At 40.6% G+C, this 15,681-nt stretch overlaps 1 protein-coding gene across 4 annotated transcripts in view; it reads left to right on the top strand.

Annotated features, from left to right (window-relative positions):
• The window catches only part of PHKA2 (phosphorylase kinase regulatory subunit alpha 2), a 1,461,438-nt gene that overhangs the window by 716,759 nt on the left and 728,998 nt on the right, over window positions 1-15,681 (top strand). For all 4 annotated transcript variants that reach the window (XM_044073068.1, XM_044073067.1, XM_044073065.1 and 1 more), the window contains exon 17: window positions 14,321-14,430. In XM_044073068.1, the coding sequence (XP_043929003.1) occupies window positions 14,321-14,430 (110 nt within the window). The remainder of the gene's footprint in view (window positions 1-14,320; window positions 14,431-15,681) is intronic.

The following is a 15,681-nucleotide window of genomic DNA, read 5'->3' as shown; positions in this document are numbered from 1 at the left end:
AAGATTATTTATAATACATGTTTTGGGGCACTTGAAGTAAATCATATAGATATACAATAAAAATTGGTATATATACTCGAGTGAGGTTCATCCATAACATGAAAAAGTAACCAACAAGTTACTTACATGAAACAAAACAAATTATTAGTATAGCCTGTGATAGAGGCTTTTCCAGGATGGCATAATAAAAACCAACTCTAAGTATGAATATATTGCCATATGAATTTGTTAGAATATACTAATAATTTGTTTTGTTTCATGTAAGTAACTTGTTGGTTACTTTTTCATGTTATGGATGAACCTCACTCGAGTATATATACCAATTTTTATTGTATATCTATATGATTTACTTCAAGTGCCCCAAAACATGTATTATAAATAATCTTCAAACTTATCAGTATTTATGAGCTCAACCTTTTGATTGGCTCTTGATATGTATTTAAAGGATGATTTAAATGAACTTGATTATACTGTTTTACACTGAAGAAGGCTGTTGGCCGAAACTAGTTTGTTTCATTTATCAGTATTTAATAAATATATTGAACTCTGTGCTGCCTTGCTGGTCTATTTGGAGCTTTCTACTTGGTTTGGACCGTGCATCCTCTCGGGCATAGGACTTGGTACATTCTCATTCCTGTCAGACACAGCAAGCTGCAAGCAACTTGGGAAGGTCTCTACAATGTGGTAAGGAAGGTTAGTGATGGTAACTACATGGTAGAACTGCTAGGCAGGAGGCAGGGGCACAAATTGTACCATGTTAACATGATGAAACCTTACCATGAAAGGGAGGCCCTTGTGATGAGTATTTGCAGTGGATTATAGGAGGAGTCTGAGGGAGAGCTGGTGACTGATGATCTCAGTGAGGCTCAGATGGAAACCTCAGTGGAAGGGGTAGCAATGGCCCAGAAGCTGTCTCCTACCTGGGTTTGAGAAATCTGAGCAGTGTTACAGGGGTTTGGGGACATGTTCACTGGGAAACCAGGGTGCACCCACCTGGTGGATACAGGACCCCAAAGGCCTATTAAGCAGGCCCCTTATAGGGTGCCTGAGAGAGTCAAACAGACTCTGAGGGAGGAGATACAGGAAATGTTGGAACTAGGGGTAATTCATGAGTCCAACAGTCCCTGGGCCTCCCCAGTGGTGCTGGTGTCAAGGAAGGATGGCAGCACCAGGTTCTGTGTAGACTACAGGAAATTAAATAGTCACACAGGGTCAGATGCTTAGCCCATGGCTAGGACAGATAAAGCCCTAGAGCAGCTGGGTGGGGCTAGGTATCTTACCAAGGGTTACTGGCAGGTGCCCTTGACTCCCAGTGCTAGAGAGAGGTCAGGCTTTGTGACTCCTTTTGACTTGTATGAGTTCACAAAGATGCCCTTTGGGATGAAAAATGCCCCATCAACTTTCCAGAGACTGGTAGATCATATCCTAGCAGGAGGGGTTGCCCTTGCTTACCTAGATGATATTGCCATCTAAAGCCATTCCTGGCAAGAGCACCTTCACCATGTAAGGGAAGTGCTGGGAAGACTACAGAGGGCAGCGTTGACCATTAAATCGAGCAAATGTCAGGTGGGTATGGCAGAGGTCATCTACCTGGGACATAGAGTGGGGAGTGTTAAGATCAGGCCAGAACCTGCCAAAGTGGAAGTCATTCAGGCATGGCCTGCACCTGTTGCCAAAAAGCATTTTTAGGGACAGCCAGGTACTACAGAAATAGTTCCCCAATAGTCCCCAGTTATAGTACCATAGTTGCTCCCCTTACAGACCTGACAAGGCAAAACAGGCCAGATAAGGTAGTTGGACCACAGCATGTGAACAGGCATTTCAGAAGCTTAAAGAAGCTTTGGGAGGACCCCCCCCCCCGTGTTAGCCAGTCCAGATTACAGCAATGAATTTGTTGTGCAGGTGGATGCTTTGAACCATGGGGCGGAGGCTGTACTTAGCCAGATTTCCTCAGAGGGAGAAGAGCACCCAGTGGTTTATCTCAGTTTTGTAGGCTTCACCCCATGGAAGAATGCTATGCAGCTGTAAAAAAGGAATGTCTAGCCATAGTGTGGGCACTGCAGAAACTTCAGCCTTATCTGTATGGAAGAAAATTCACTGTAGTTACAGATCACAGTCCCCTAACATGGTAACACCGAGCCGGCAAAATTCCAATTTGCTAAGGTGGAGCCTAGGGTTGCAAGAATATGATATGTCAGTGCAGCACTGCAGTGGGTTAGCAATGCCAACACAGATGGGCTCTCAAAACAGGGAAATGGGCTAAGGTATACCCAGATAGACCTAACCCTCTCAAACAATGTTTCTCAAAGGTCACTTGAAAAACTAGCTTGAGTTCTCTGGGGAGGGGGGGGTGGATTGTGAAAGCTGACAGCCTAGCTAAATATAATTTTGTAGATAATTCTATGTCATTGTCAATGCTAGAAGTCTAAACCTCAAAATGCACTCTCTCGAGGCACTCCTAAAAATGGAGAACATCGATATCTGTGCAGTAACTGAAACCTGGTTCAAGGCTCCAGAGAGCACCCCTGCAATACCAGGCTACAAGTCTTACCACACTTTTTGGCCACCAAACCAGGACCGAAACACTAAAGGTGGAGGAGTGTCAATATTCACCAAGGATATTCACACCACCAGGCTAGTTGCCCAACACAATGCATCTGAAATTCTCCAGGTGCAACTAACACTAGGTAAGACTGCAATCCAAATTGTAGCTTGCTACAGATCCCCCACCATACCCCAAGATTCTCACTATACCTTTCTAAACATACTGGAAAATATTAAGATAAAACCAAACACCCTAGTACTGGGTGATTTTAACTACCCTGCTATTGAATGGGAAAACTACTCATGTACCTACCAACACCTTTGCCCAACGGTTTTTGGAATTCATAAATTCCAATGCCCTGGATCAACTAATCCATAGTCCTACCAGGGGCTCCAATATCCTAGACCTGGTCATTACCAACATGGGAAAGCGATGCTCCACACCTGTGGTCACCCCCTCATTAGTCAGGTCTGACCATAAGCTAATCACCCTTAACATCCACATCCCACCCCCACCCCCCAGTAAGGAAACCTCCATAAAAAACTTCTCCAAAGCCAACATCATGCTACTCAAGTCAGAAGTGACAAACGTCATGACACCCATGCAGACGGGAACTGAAAATTCTACTGCTGAATCCTACACTAAGGCACTGTATGAGCACATCCACTCATGCATGAATCGTGCCATCCCAAATAGAACCAAGATGCTCTCATCCAAAAAAAGGAAGCCAATCTTGTGGTCCCCTGCCATAAACAAACTTTACAACAAAAGGAAGAAACTGTTGCAGAAAAGAGGAAAATCCCAGTATGCAAAAAACTCCCTTACCAGCCGCAGTAAGAAACTGAGATCCCTCATAAAATCCTCCAAAGCTAGTTACGAAAATAAAATTGCCAAAGATTCCAAAGACACAAGGCATTCTATAACTATGTCAGGAATCTAAATGGCAATGCTCAGATCTGCTCTGAGCTAAAACAGAATGGCATTAAATATACTGATCCCAAGGATATTGCCAATATCCTGGCAAATCGATTCAGTGCCAACTTCACCCTCCCCACCCCAAAAATGGCCCATCTCAATACTGGAAGATTGCCAAATTCCAGTAATAACGGCCACACAGGTAAAAAACGTACTCTCCAAAGCTAAGAATACAGCATCCATGGGACCAGATGACATCCCGGACTGTGTACTACATGAACTACAATATGAACTGGCACCTCACCTAAGTGTCATGTTTAATCATAGCCTCACCTCAGGTTTTGTGCCCACTGAGTGGCGGAGAGCTACAGTTATCCCACTCCACAAGGGGGGATCCACCTTGGATCCCAGAAACTACCATCCCATCAGTCTGACCAGCCTTATCTGCAAGGCCATGGAGTGTATTATCATGGAACTTATAAACAAAGACATTGGCAACCTTCAAACACTGGACCCCACCCAGTTTGGGTTCGTGAAGGGCCGATCTCGTCTCCTGAACCTGACTGACTTCTTCGAATCAGTCTCCAGAGCCATGGACAAGGGTAAGGTGGTCCACACAGCCTATCCAGACCTTGCCAAGGCCTTTGACACCATCCCCCACTCTGGAATCATAGATAAACTTACTAAGCTGGACATTAATCCCTATGTCACCCAATGAGTTGCTAACTGGCTTACTGATAGAACCCACACTGTAAAAGTAGCCGACTCCAAATCCAGCTCCAGACAAAGTGACAAGTGGAGTACCTCAGGGTTCAGTCCTGGGACCGCTCTTGTTTGGCATCTACTTCTCTGAAGTACAGGCCAACACTAAGGGACTCTGGCTAACAAAGTTCGTAGATGACTGCAAACTGGGAGCCATTATTGAATCCCCAAATGATGTGGATACTCTACAAAAGGGCCTTACAGAAACAAATGCTTGATGCCGGAGCCATGGGCTCAAGCTCAATGCCAAGAAATGCATAGTTATCCCCTTTGGGAAAAACATGTATCCGTGAATTACCATGTAGGTGGCAGTACACTAAACACCAAAAGTGTGATAAGAGACTTAGGGACACAGGTGAACAGTGGTCTCACCTTCAATAACCACATCACCATAACAGTCAGGAAATCATTCTATGTGGCACACCTCATCACTAAGGGCTTTTCATCCAGAAAAAAGGAGGTCATTGTCCCACTGTACTCATCCCTCATTAGACCCATTATAGAATACAACGCCCCATTTGGTATGTACCTCTCAAGACATCTGCAACAACTGGAAAGGCCACAGAAATACCTCACTAAAAGAATCACAGGCCTAAAGCAGATGCCCTACACTGACCGCCTTAAAAAACTCCAGCTATACTCTGTCGCATATCGTCTACTCAGAGGCGATCTCTGCTTAACATACAAGGCCATGTCAAACCCAGAGCTATTGAACATGCTACACTTAAAGAAATCCTAATCCCTCAGAGCCATACGCTCCAGGGATCTAAACCTTGTCATCACAATAAACAAAACATGCTGGAGGGATAGGTTCCTGATCCAGAGACTCCCCAGACTCTGGAATAGATTTGCCCATACATGTCAAGCAGAGTGCCTCTTTGGCCTTCTTCAAAAGGAACCTTGACGATTGGATGGGAGAAAGGAAATTCACCCTGGGGATCACATCAGTCACCCTGCTAGACAGTGGTCCAGGGAAGTAAATAGTGTGGGAAGAAATAGCCAGGGAATTGTTATGGCTAGGCTTGCATAGTACCAACCTATGAACCTGTTAATATAATCCACCGGCTTGTTTTTACAAATGTAAGAAAACTAAATGTAAGAAAACTGTGTTATATGCTGAACTTCAAATATGTAACCACAGTGCACCCTGCTGGAAGAAAGCTGTTAAGTAAAGAATTACAACTGTGTTTGATCTCAAGCTCAGAGACAGGATGTGTGGGCCAGGAAATTTTTTTCTATCATCTTAATTTAAGAGATAATTACTAAGGTTTACATATAAAAGTGTCTTTTATTGCTGTGGCTTCCTGGCCAGGTGCAGCTTACAAAGAAATGTAAATTTTGAGTTTCTGTTAGCCTGGGAACTAAAGGAGAAGTGATAAAAATTATGTAATGTGAAATGAATCAGCAGTACTGGGTGCTATCAATTTAAGACTTTTTCAGACATTAAAATTGAGCATTTTGGATTTTGTCTGAAGCTGATAACTCACCAGCACTTTGCCTTGTAAGTATAGTTATTTAGGACAGAGTTTCTCTTTGAGTTAGATAGGAATTTAGCCATTTTAGTCTGTTTTCTTTATTTATCTCAGACTACCCTACAATATTGTTTTAAATTTCCTGTGATTTCTGAACTCTTGATTAGCACTGTGTTGAATTGATGAGATTTGTCTTGTGTTTTTATTAATTATGACATATTTTTAAACCTTTCAACTGTGGCTGTTTTGTGTAGAGATAATTTAGCTCTTAGAGAGTACTTGCATATATTTGATGATACTGTCCAAGCCACTCCAATAGTCTTGCTGCTCAGTCACACTTACTGTTTGGATAACAGTAACATTACACAGTGAAACTGGTCACCCTTTGGGAAGGGCCTTATAATAGGTGAGATCAGTGGTTGGTGGCATTCGGTACTACCTTATAGTCTGGGCAGAAAGGGGGCACAGCTGGATTGAGGCAACTTGATTACTGGGCCAGTACACGGGAATCGCAAAGATGTTGACCCTCTAGAGTCTGTTGCCTTTCATTCCCCAGGGAAGCTTTAGACCTAAAAGATGCATACCATCAGTTTCCCATAGTGAAATGCTTCAGGGCATTTCTCAGATTTGCTCTTTCTAAGTCACATTATCAGTTCTTTGCAATTACCATTTGGGTTATCTACTACTCCAAGGATATTGACAGTGTGTTGAGCTCCAGCCGTAGTTCATTGCAGACTGAATGACAATAATATAATAGTTTTCCATATTTGGATGACTTACTGTCATTGCAGAATCCATTCACCAATATTGAGTCCTTAACATGGATTTCATCTCTTCTGACCTATCTGGGATTCCAGATAAATATTAAGAAATCCTCCTTGACCCCATCTCACATAATTGTCTTTTTATGATGTCTTGTGAATACTCTTCTGCAAAAGGCTTTTTTAATGCATGAAGGTGGATTTTTATCTGGAAATTTTCTGTAAGATACTCAAGGCACAGGCAAGAATCCATGCTATTCCTCTTGCCCCGTAAGTACCATATATTGGGTAAAAGTAGTTTATATTGGCTAGGTATGTAAAGGGTCTTAAGTCATTAGCCTAATAATCTTCTTTGAGCAATGAACCTACAAACTAGACAGACCAAAGCACATAAATGTCAAAGGGATCTTGGTTGTGATCCATGCCTTAAAATCTCTATCATCTATGGTTCTCAGGATATCTCCAGATGATTATCAACAACAACAAAGTGATGTGGTACATAAAGAAGCAAAGGCAAGTTTGTACCATCAACGCAGTCTGGTTATGATGTCTTGAGAGGTAGCTTTTCAGCACTCTTTACCCCTCCATGCATTCAGTCAGAGCAAAAACATAGTGCCAGGCAAGCTGAGCAGGACAAGGGCAGACCCTGATAAATGGAAATTGATCAAGGGAGTCTTCCAAGAATAGATTAATTTGTGAGAAAAACACGTAGATCTGTTTGTCTCCTTTAAAAACAGACATGTATACAGATTCTTTTCCAATACTCCTTGCAAACTAGCCTGAAAAAATGCTTTCTCGTTCCCATGGAGAGGAATGTTCCCTTAAAGGACAACAACGGGATATTAAAGCAGATTGCTCAACCTGCTTTCTCTTTTAGTCCCTGTTCATTGATACAGCCTTGAGAAAATCACCCATGCAGCTTTAAAAACTATGATTCACTCAACTGTTTTCCCTGTTAGGCTTCCTACCTTTCCGTACTGTTTTACTTTCACTTTGAAAACCTAGCTGGCTCTAAAATGATGATGTCACATCTGCCAGAGCTCTTGCTCTAGCTACAAGGACATTTCCTCCCCCAAAGTGATGGAATCCCCACCTGATTTGCATGCTGTATAGAAGAGCCAGTGGACCTCCCACATAGTGATGTCAGAGCTGCCTTGCCCAGCCCACTCTTAACCTAGCAAAAATGCCAAACTGTAATCTCACTTTTCTGAAGAGCCCTACCAATATGTGACAAAGTACAAGCAGAAGCACAGTAACAGGTGCAAAAACTAAGAGCATAAATTTGCAATGACCACGCTTAGACATTAATTGCATGTTTTTACATAAGAAACAGATGTCTGTCACAAATAATCAACAACACTACATCATATTACAAAAAGTATGCAATACCGTAATTTTCTTAAATTACCACTTAAAAAGGCATGTGGGTGCTGTCATGCAAGTCTGAGAAATATTTTGTGTTTATAGTGCAATTTGTTAGCTATTTAACTAAACAGGAAGGAAAAATAAGTGGAAGTTTGATGCTTTGCAAAATATTGATTATTCCCAGTTCTATGGAGTCTGGTTCTAAATTTGACAGGAGTGCAACAAAAAAATCTCCCACTGTAAAGAAGGAAAGGCTGACAAGAAAACAGTACATTAGTCTGGTCACCTGCTGTGAGTTGTCAATCACATGCAGATAATGGGTCAAATTACCCATAGCTCTTTGACAGCTAGGGAAGGTAGGTGTGAAGGGGGAGGGGAGATACCTTGAACTAGATTTCAGCCTTCACAAAATAAATCAAGTTAGCATTTCTAAGAAGAAAGAGCAATAAAATGTACTTTTCACTTCTGTTCTGTAGCATTTGCACTGCTTGTGTTTGAAGTAGTCACTGAAAAAGGATAACATTTTAACCAAAAGTAGGTGACTATAACACAGCAGTGAATGCCTGTAAAATCAGTGGACTGACAGGAGCTTGCAGACAAACAGTGCATTCTGGGATACTTGAGGCAGACTAAACAGAATTATTTCAAGATGCCAGACCCTATGTGGTCAGAGTCAAAAATTGCATATAAAATATCTAAAAAGCTCTAAATAGTCACAGAGTGGTGTTAAAATGTAGGAAACACCAAACCATGATGAAATAAACATGCTTTTTGAGTCTGTGGGTACGGTTGTCCTTTAAGCATTTCTACTCCTTCCACTGATGTCTATGGTAATTACAAATCTTCAGAAGGACTCTGCAAAAATAATTGTGGTGATCCTCTTTAGGTCCAGGCTACATTGGTTCTCTCTTCTTAAAGAGTTGGTCCAGGGGCAATTATCACAATCTTCCTCTCAGACTGTACCTACTGACAAGACAGGGGGAGTTTGATACAGCCCTTTCTCGAACATCTTCAACTAATTGCCTAGACAATTCAGTTATAATACCTTTTAGGCACCTGTTTTCAGGAAATGTGCAAAAGGTACTTATGGAGGCAAGAAAACCTAACACTAGAAAATGTTGTTGTGGCAAGTCAAAAAGATTTTCTAGTGGGTGCCTACCCAATAGCCAGAGCCCTATCAGGGATTATGTACCACTGGTGCTCAAATGTCTGTGTGAGTTACTTTCCTCTGGCTTCTTAGTCCTCTATCAAGATACATCTTGTGGCCATTTCAGCCTGTCTGGTCATAGAACCTCCACTTTCTTCAACGTTTTTAGTACAACAGTATCTGAAAGGTGTGTTATATAACAGACCATAATTCAGACATGTTGCTCCTTCCTGGGATCTTAATTTTGTGCTGGAAACATTTGCCGCTTCTCCATTTTAAACCTGAAAATTAGGCATTAAGGTTCATTACTGTTCCAAACTGTGGTGGTGGTGCTGCAGTAGCTTTGTAGCCTCACAGTAAGATGTTATCCTGTTTGATTCTCAGCTAAAGCGTCTTCTGTGTGGAGACATGCGTGAATGGGCTTACCTTCGTTGAAGGTTGTGTGTCAGGGCTGGCAACTCGTACATAAAAATCTACTGCCAATCATTAGCAGACCGGAGTTCCACTGTGGCGACCCCTAACCGGGAAAAGCCGAAAGATACAACATACAACAACATGGGAAAATGTTCCCTTCATTGTTCTGACATCTACAAGAAAGTAATTGAGTTGCAAGCTCTCATGGTGTTGAATCCTAGCTGGTCTTCCCGAAGGATAGGGTGTCACTAAGAACAAAATTGCTCATTCATGCCAAGGATTGTTTCAGGTTTACTTTGAATCTGTCCATCAATCTTACAGATTATCAGGACTAGGGAGAAAAGATTCTACATACTCTGGACATGCATAAGCAACTCAAGTACTATCTGAGAGAGCCAAGTCCTTTAGAAAAGCTGATCCCATTTCTTATGTTTGAACCAAGAAAAGATTACTCATGTCAACACAGACTATTTCTACATGGCCGTCCATGGCTATTGCCTTTTATTATGCTCAGCATGGTAAAATGATTCTATGCAGTATCAAGCCTCACAATACAAGGGCCTTGTCTTCTTCAAATCCTTATTGGAAAAGGATGGAATCTAGAAGAATTATTGAGGTTTTCTGTATATACCTTTACAAGGCATTATAAACCGTATTCTTTATCCAGATCCAGGATAGGCTTTGCTAGGATCATTCTCCAGGGGCTGCTGGATCCATATCCTTCCTTCCTCCAGGTTCAATGGGCTTTGGTAATCAACCCATATAGTCTAAAGGCTACTGCAGCAGTGGGAATGAGAAGCATAGTACAGTTTTGTAAATTGCACATATCCATAACAGCCAATGTTCAAATTACTCACTGCTGCAGTAGCCATACTCACTCTCCATCCCCTGATTATTGTATGTAGTTATTGTTGGGAAATAGATTTGGCTTGATGTTTTTCGTATTGGTCAACCGCTGCAGTATCCTAAGCTATATGGGTTATATCTTGCATAGGATATAGCAGCCAGCCAGCATCCAAGGCTTCAGGACACCTTTTACACACCCAAACTATTAGTCAGCTTGAGTTGAACTGACTAACAGCTTTGGGTGCCAAGCCCTTCAGAACATTCCTGCCACAGAAGGCCATGCTACTCGGAGGCTTTTGATGATTGACAGTAAGCTTGTGCTGTTCCTTAGCTGGGCACTTCACTTTGGGGAAAATCTTCCATTATAAACATTTTGTTTATTAACATTTTCCTATTTAAGAAAGTTATTTTAAACGTAGGAGCTTGTGTTTTAACAGACTGTCACAAGACTATATTATACTTTTAAACGAGAATGCTCTTTTTTTCTTGTCTGTTTAATTTCTGTGAAGAAATTGTGTGTATTTTACGTTTTAGGACTAGCTACATGTTTTAAAGTGCTTTTTACTGTTTTTATGTGGAAAAGGTCACTTTTAAGGACTAAATTTTTACCAGCTTTTTCAGCGTGTTTTCCCTGAGAAAGAGGCACCATTTAAGGCTTGACCATGGAGCAAACATCTCATGGCAGGTCCTTCTTCCAGCCACAAAAAGAAAAAGTTAAACAAACTGACTTTGCCACTGCAGCAGGCAATTAGTTTGCCTCAGCCAGAGAAGGGTGTCTGCTGTGGCCATTTGTTGTACCTCAGACCATTTTCTTTTACCCTGGATCACTCTTATGTAGTGCCTACAGCCACTATGGACTGAGAGTTAACCATATCCTTTGCGATGGTTGGAGGGAGAGCCAAGGTTGTGCCCATCCCTAGGGAAGCTGCTACTCCTGCCATTTAAAAGACTGTTGGCCTCATTTTTTCTGTCAAAAACAAACCGAAAGTAAACACGCGTCTTCTCCTCCTCAAATTTCTGTAGACAGGAGCAGTTTACTCAGTCTGGCTCAAGGCTCTATTAAGGCTATTGATGCTTCTTAGTGTTTTCTGGTAAAAGAAAGTGGATTGATACTTAAGAGTCTGAATCTGCAAAGGAAGATGAAGGTACAAATACAGGTTTTTCTCCTCGGTTTTATTATTCAGAGTCAGAGGAGAGATACGTTTTTGATTCTCCCTTTGGGCATTCCTCTATATTTCCAGAATGTGCCAGTGTTTTCAGTGGGTGTGCACTAAGGTTTTTCAGTGCCTCAGAAAATTCTATGAGATGATACAGAAGGAATTTCTTGAAACTTTACCATTTCCTCCACTTCTGCCAGCTTTGGAGGATGAGTTTGTCTCTGTCTATATTTTTCCTGGTAGGCCAGCCTGCTGCCCTTAAGGCAGATAGAATGTATAAAGTTCATTAGTCTTTTAGATTTTTATACACTCTTCCCAAAACTGATCCAGCAGCTATGCTTCTGCAACTTTTGATTTTCTGAATGTTTAATTGTTAGGCTCACATATTAATGTTTATTCTGGGTAATTGCGAATGTATCAGGAATGTTTGGTCTGCATTTTTTTTCTTGTGAGGAAAAATCTTCAGATTATTCTTTTTTTCTGTTGTACTGTTCACTTCAATTGGTTTGCAGTGTGTGCATGACTCCGTTGATGCTTCTTCCAGAGCTATAGCCACTGGTACTGTTTTGAAGAGGTTCGCCTGTCTACATTCTCAGAACCTCCCAAGAGGCTGTGAATAATGATATTTTAAATTCTCCTTTCAGTAATGATTCACTTTTTAGTTCCGTTGCTGCTGATCAAAACGTGATGAAAGAGCAAAGTTAAATCATAGAAGCTATGATTTTTCTACCCTTCATCCAATTTTGGCATAATGGCAAGGGTATTCCTAAAATAAGTCAAGAACTCTCCAAAACCAAGGGCAGTCCAAGTCAGTTTGACTATTTAAGGGAACATTGTTCCCTCCTGTCACCCTGGCAATCATTTTTCCATTCTGGGAAGTATGAATCTCCACTTCTCTCTTTGGCAGTTTCAGACAAATGAGATCATTCTGGGGGGGTCATTCCTCCTCTACCAGTCCAGATTATTTTATTTACACCTGTCATTCATCACATTCTTTCCAGGAAGTGATAGAAACAGTTCCTGCTTCAATAGTTGGGAAATGTTTTTATTCAAGGATGTTTTTATTGCCAAAGAAACAAAATGTTTGGAGGCAAGTTCTGGATCTTTGTTTCTTTGGCCTGTTAGTGATAGTGCATACGTTTAAATTTATCACTTCCCGATCACTTACCTAGGCTTAAATGTATCACTTCCCGATCACTTACCTAGGTTTAAATGTATCACTTCCCGATCACTTACCTAGGTTTAAATGTATCACTTCCCGATCACTTGCCTAGGTTTAAATGTATCACTTCCCAATCACTTGCCTCTTCTTCCTCATTCAATTTTCCTTCAAACACTAGATTTAAAAGATGCTTATCACATTTCTATTTATCCAGACTTAAAAATGTCTTCATGTTTTCTGTGTCTCAATCACATTATCAGTTCTCTGCCTTAACCTTTGGACTATGCAATACACCAAGAGTGTTCACAAAGTGTCTAGCCCCAGTTATACCTCATTACAGGGTATCCACATTTTTAAATATTTAGATGACTTGCTTATCTTTGCAGAGTCCTTTTTTAAAGTGTCAGTAATCTGTCACTTGGATGATAGATCTCTTACACAAACTGGGATTCCAAGAGAACGCTCAAAAGCTTTTTTGATTCCTTTGTGCAGGATTGTGTTCCTGGGGTGTCAGCTAGATGCCTTAAGTTCAAAGATGCTTTCTTCTCCAGGAAAAAAATAAGATCTATATCTAGATCCATTTCTAAGGTTTTCCACTCAGATTTTAGGCATTCTGAAGAAATTCCTCAGTGTTTTGGGTTTCATGATATCCTTAATTCTTACGAAAACCCTGGCAAGACTCCACATAAGAAAGATACAATGGTATTTAAAGTCTCTTTGGTCCCATCACTGGCATCATTTGTATTTTCAAATTCCAGTACTGAGTTTTGTCAGAAGAAAAATTACTTGGTAGAGACAGCAAATATCCCTAAATTTGAGTCACCCCCTTCTCCCAATGCATTCAGTCATCACAGACCCCTTAGATTTTGCTTGTGAAGCAGTTTAAGCAGAGATAAAAGTGCAAGGTGTGTGGGACACATAGGACAGATGCAAGCACATGAGTATAAAAGAAATGCTTGCCCTTATAAAAGCGCTTAATTCTCTGAATCATCAGTGGTCCATGGGACCTCCTCAGTTTGTTTCAGACATTAACACAGTCATGTGGTACATCAGCTAGCATGGGGTACAAGGTCATACCCCATTTGCAGACTAGCCATGTTAACTTGCAATATAGTTCACAGCACAGTGTCACTCTACAGGTATCCTTCATTCCGTCAGAGGAGTATTGTGTGGCAGAAAAGCTGAGCAGGACAGGGCATACCCTCATGTATGAAAACTAGATCAGACCCATTTGTTCCTCCATGAATAATCAGCTGGTGAGATTCTGCTCTGTGACTCCTTGCAAGAAGGCCTAAAGGATCTGAAACAAAATAAAATCTGAGCATAATTATCATATTGGTCTGCCATTTCAGCCATTTTAAGAACTTTCTAGTACTGAGTTGCCAAGTAATATTAAGTACTTTTTGGTAATTATTTAAAAACTGTAGGCATTTTAGCTTAAAATAATATGGTACACATCGTTATTATTAACTATTCTTATTGCAGTCTTTAAATATTTTAATCATTTCTTACTGATTTGGTCCACTAGCCACATAGCCACTGGACTTTAATAAAATAAAGCCATGCTCAAAACACACTAGATGCAGGACCCATGGGAATGTAAATGTAAAAAAATCTGTATGAAATGGATGGATATTGGATTATTTTCTACTCTTAAAGGAAGACTGCCTACTTAACCATCATTACAACAGAGCATAGTTTATACTGCTAATTAAACAGAACCATGGAGCAAATTTTAACTAATGATTAAACTGATTTATTTTCCTTTTTTTAGGGCAAAATAAGAATTTGAAACTGAGTGGTCGACCATTTCGCCACATTGGTGTTTTGGGTACTTCTAAACTGTACAAGATAAGGAATCAAATTTTTACATTTACTCCTCAAGTAAGTGAATCAAACTGCATCTTACATATTTTCTGATTACTTGTCTATACTTAGAAACACTGATGTTAGAGACTGTTTGCATTTCCAGTTTGTTGTATAGACAATATTTTCAAAAACTGCTTGCTTATGGGAATAGCTCAGGTTTGAGAAGTCCATTTATGGAGAATAAGTGGGGATAAACACAATATTTAAATAATTATTCCAGATGTACTGTACAGTATCACTGTTGGTGATTGCTGTTAACATAGTGCTAGTTGCCCAAAAGGCAGCTCACTCACCTTTAATCCTGAAAGATCAGGAGGCTGTAAGTTTTGTTCCCACTAGGTGTTTGGATTTACTTTCCAGTACTAATACTGCATTGCAGCATAAGAAGTGCTTATGCATTCCTGACTGTGACATTCTTTGGATGAGATGTTAAACTGAGGTCCTGTCTTCCTAATTTGGTGGTAGGGCAGGTTGATGTAAAAGACCCCACTGCACTTATCAAAGAGATAATAGGAATTTCCTTGGTGCCCTTACCAACTTTCCCTAGTCAGTATGAACAGCACATCAGGCCTCCCCTATAAGAATGCTGTCGGCTTAGTTGGATTAACCCAGTCAACAAAGTGTAAGTAAAACAGGAGGCAGTGATTTATACATACAGTAGAAGAGTTTGGTGATTTATTATCCTAGTAGAAAGAAGCGTGCTTGCAAAGCAAAATATAAAAAGTAGATGATCATATTCTAGCTATTCATCAGATTTTGCGGGTTTGATATTTGGTTGATGCAACTTGCAAACATCCTACACGAATGAACACTGTGAAAGAAAGCACAATAAAAGGAAGGATTTTAGAGCAGCTGCACTTGTAATTTAGTTTGTTTAGTGGGTAATAAAGAAAAACAAATGCAGCCAGGTTATAAAACTGATTAACAGAGGTAACACATTTTTAGTTTAACGCCTTAAGTGGTACCACATTGGGGTTCTGTTGTGAGGATATTGTATTGAGCATTTCTATCTTGACAAGGGGATATGTTCCATGTTTGAGGCGCTGGGCTGTTAAATGCTTTAGCATCAGCTCTGACAGTGGTATTAGGGCTAATAGTATATAAACTGCTATTGATTTTAGGTAATATTTTGTCGTGTCCACTGCCATGATAAATTCAGTGATTCGCAGTGTCAGTTTTCTAGTAAATTATGGGCAAATGTTTGCTGGATGCCTGAATGGTTTTCAGATGTAGTCAGGACAGTTTTTAATATTATATGATGACATA

The sequence above is a fragment of the Protopterus annectens genome, chromosome 5.part1 (genome assembly GCF_019279795.1).
Source record: "Protopterus annectens isolate FY-2018-M chromosome 5.part1, PAN1.0, whole genome shotgun sequence".
Classification (NCBI taxonomy): domain Eukaryota; kingdom Metazoa; phylum Chordata; order Ceratodontiformes; family Protopteridae; genus Protopterus; species Protopterus annectens.
This window is presented reverse-complemented; position numbering and strand designations above follow the sequence as displayed.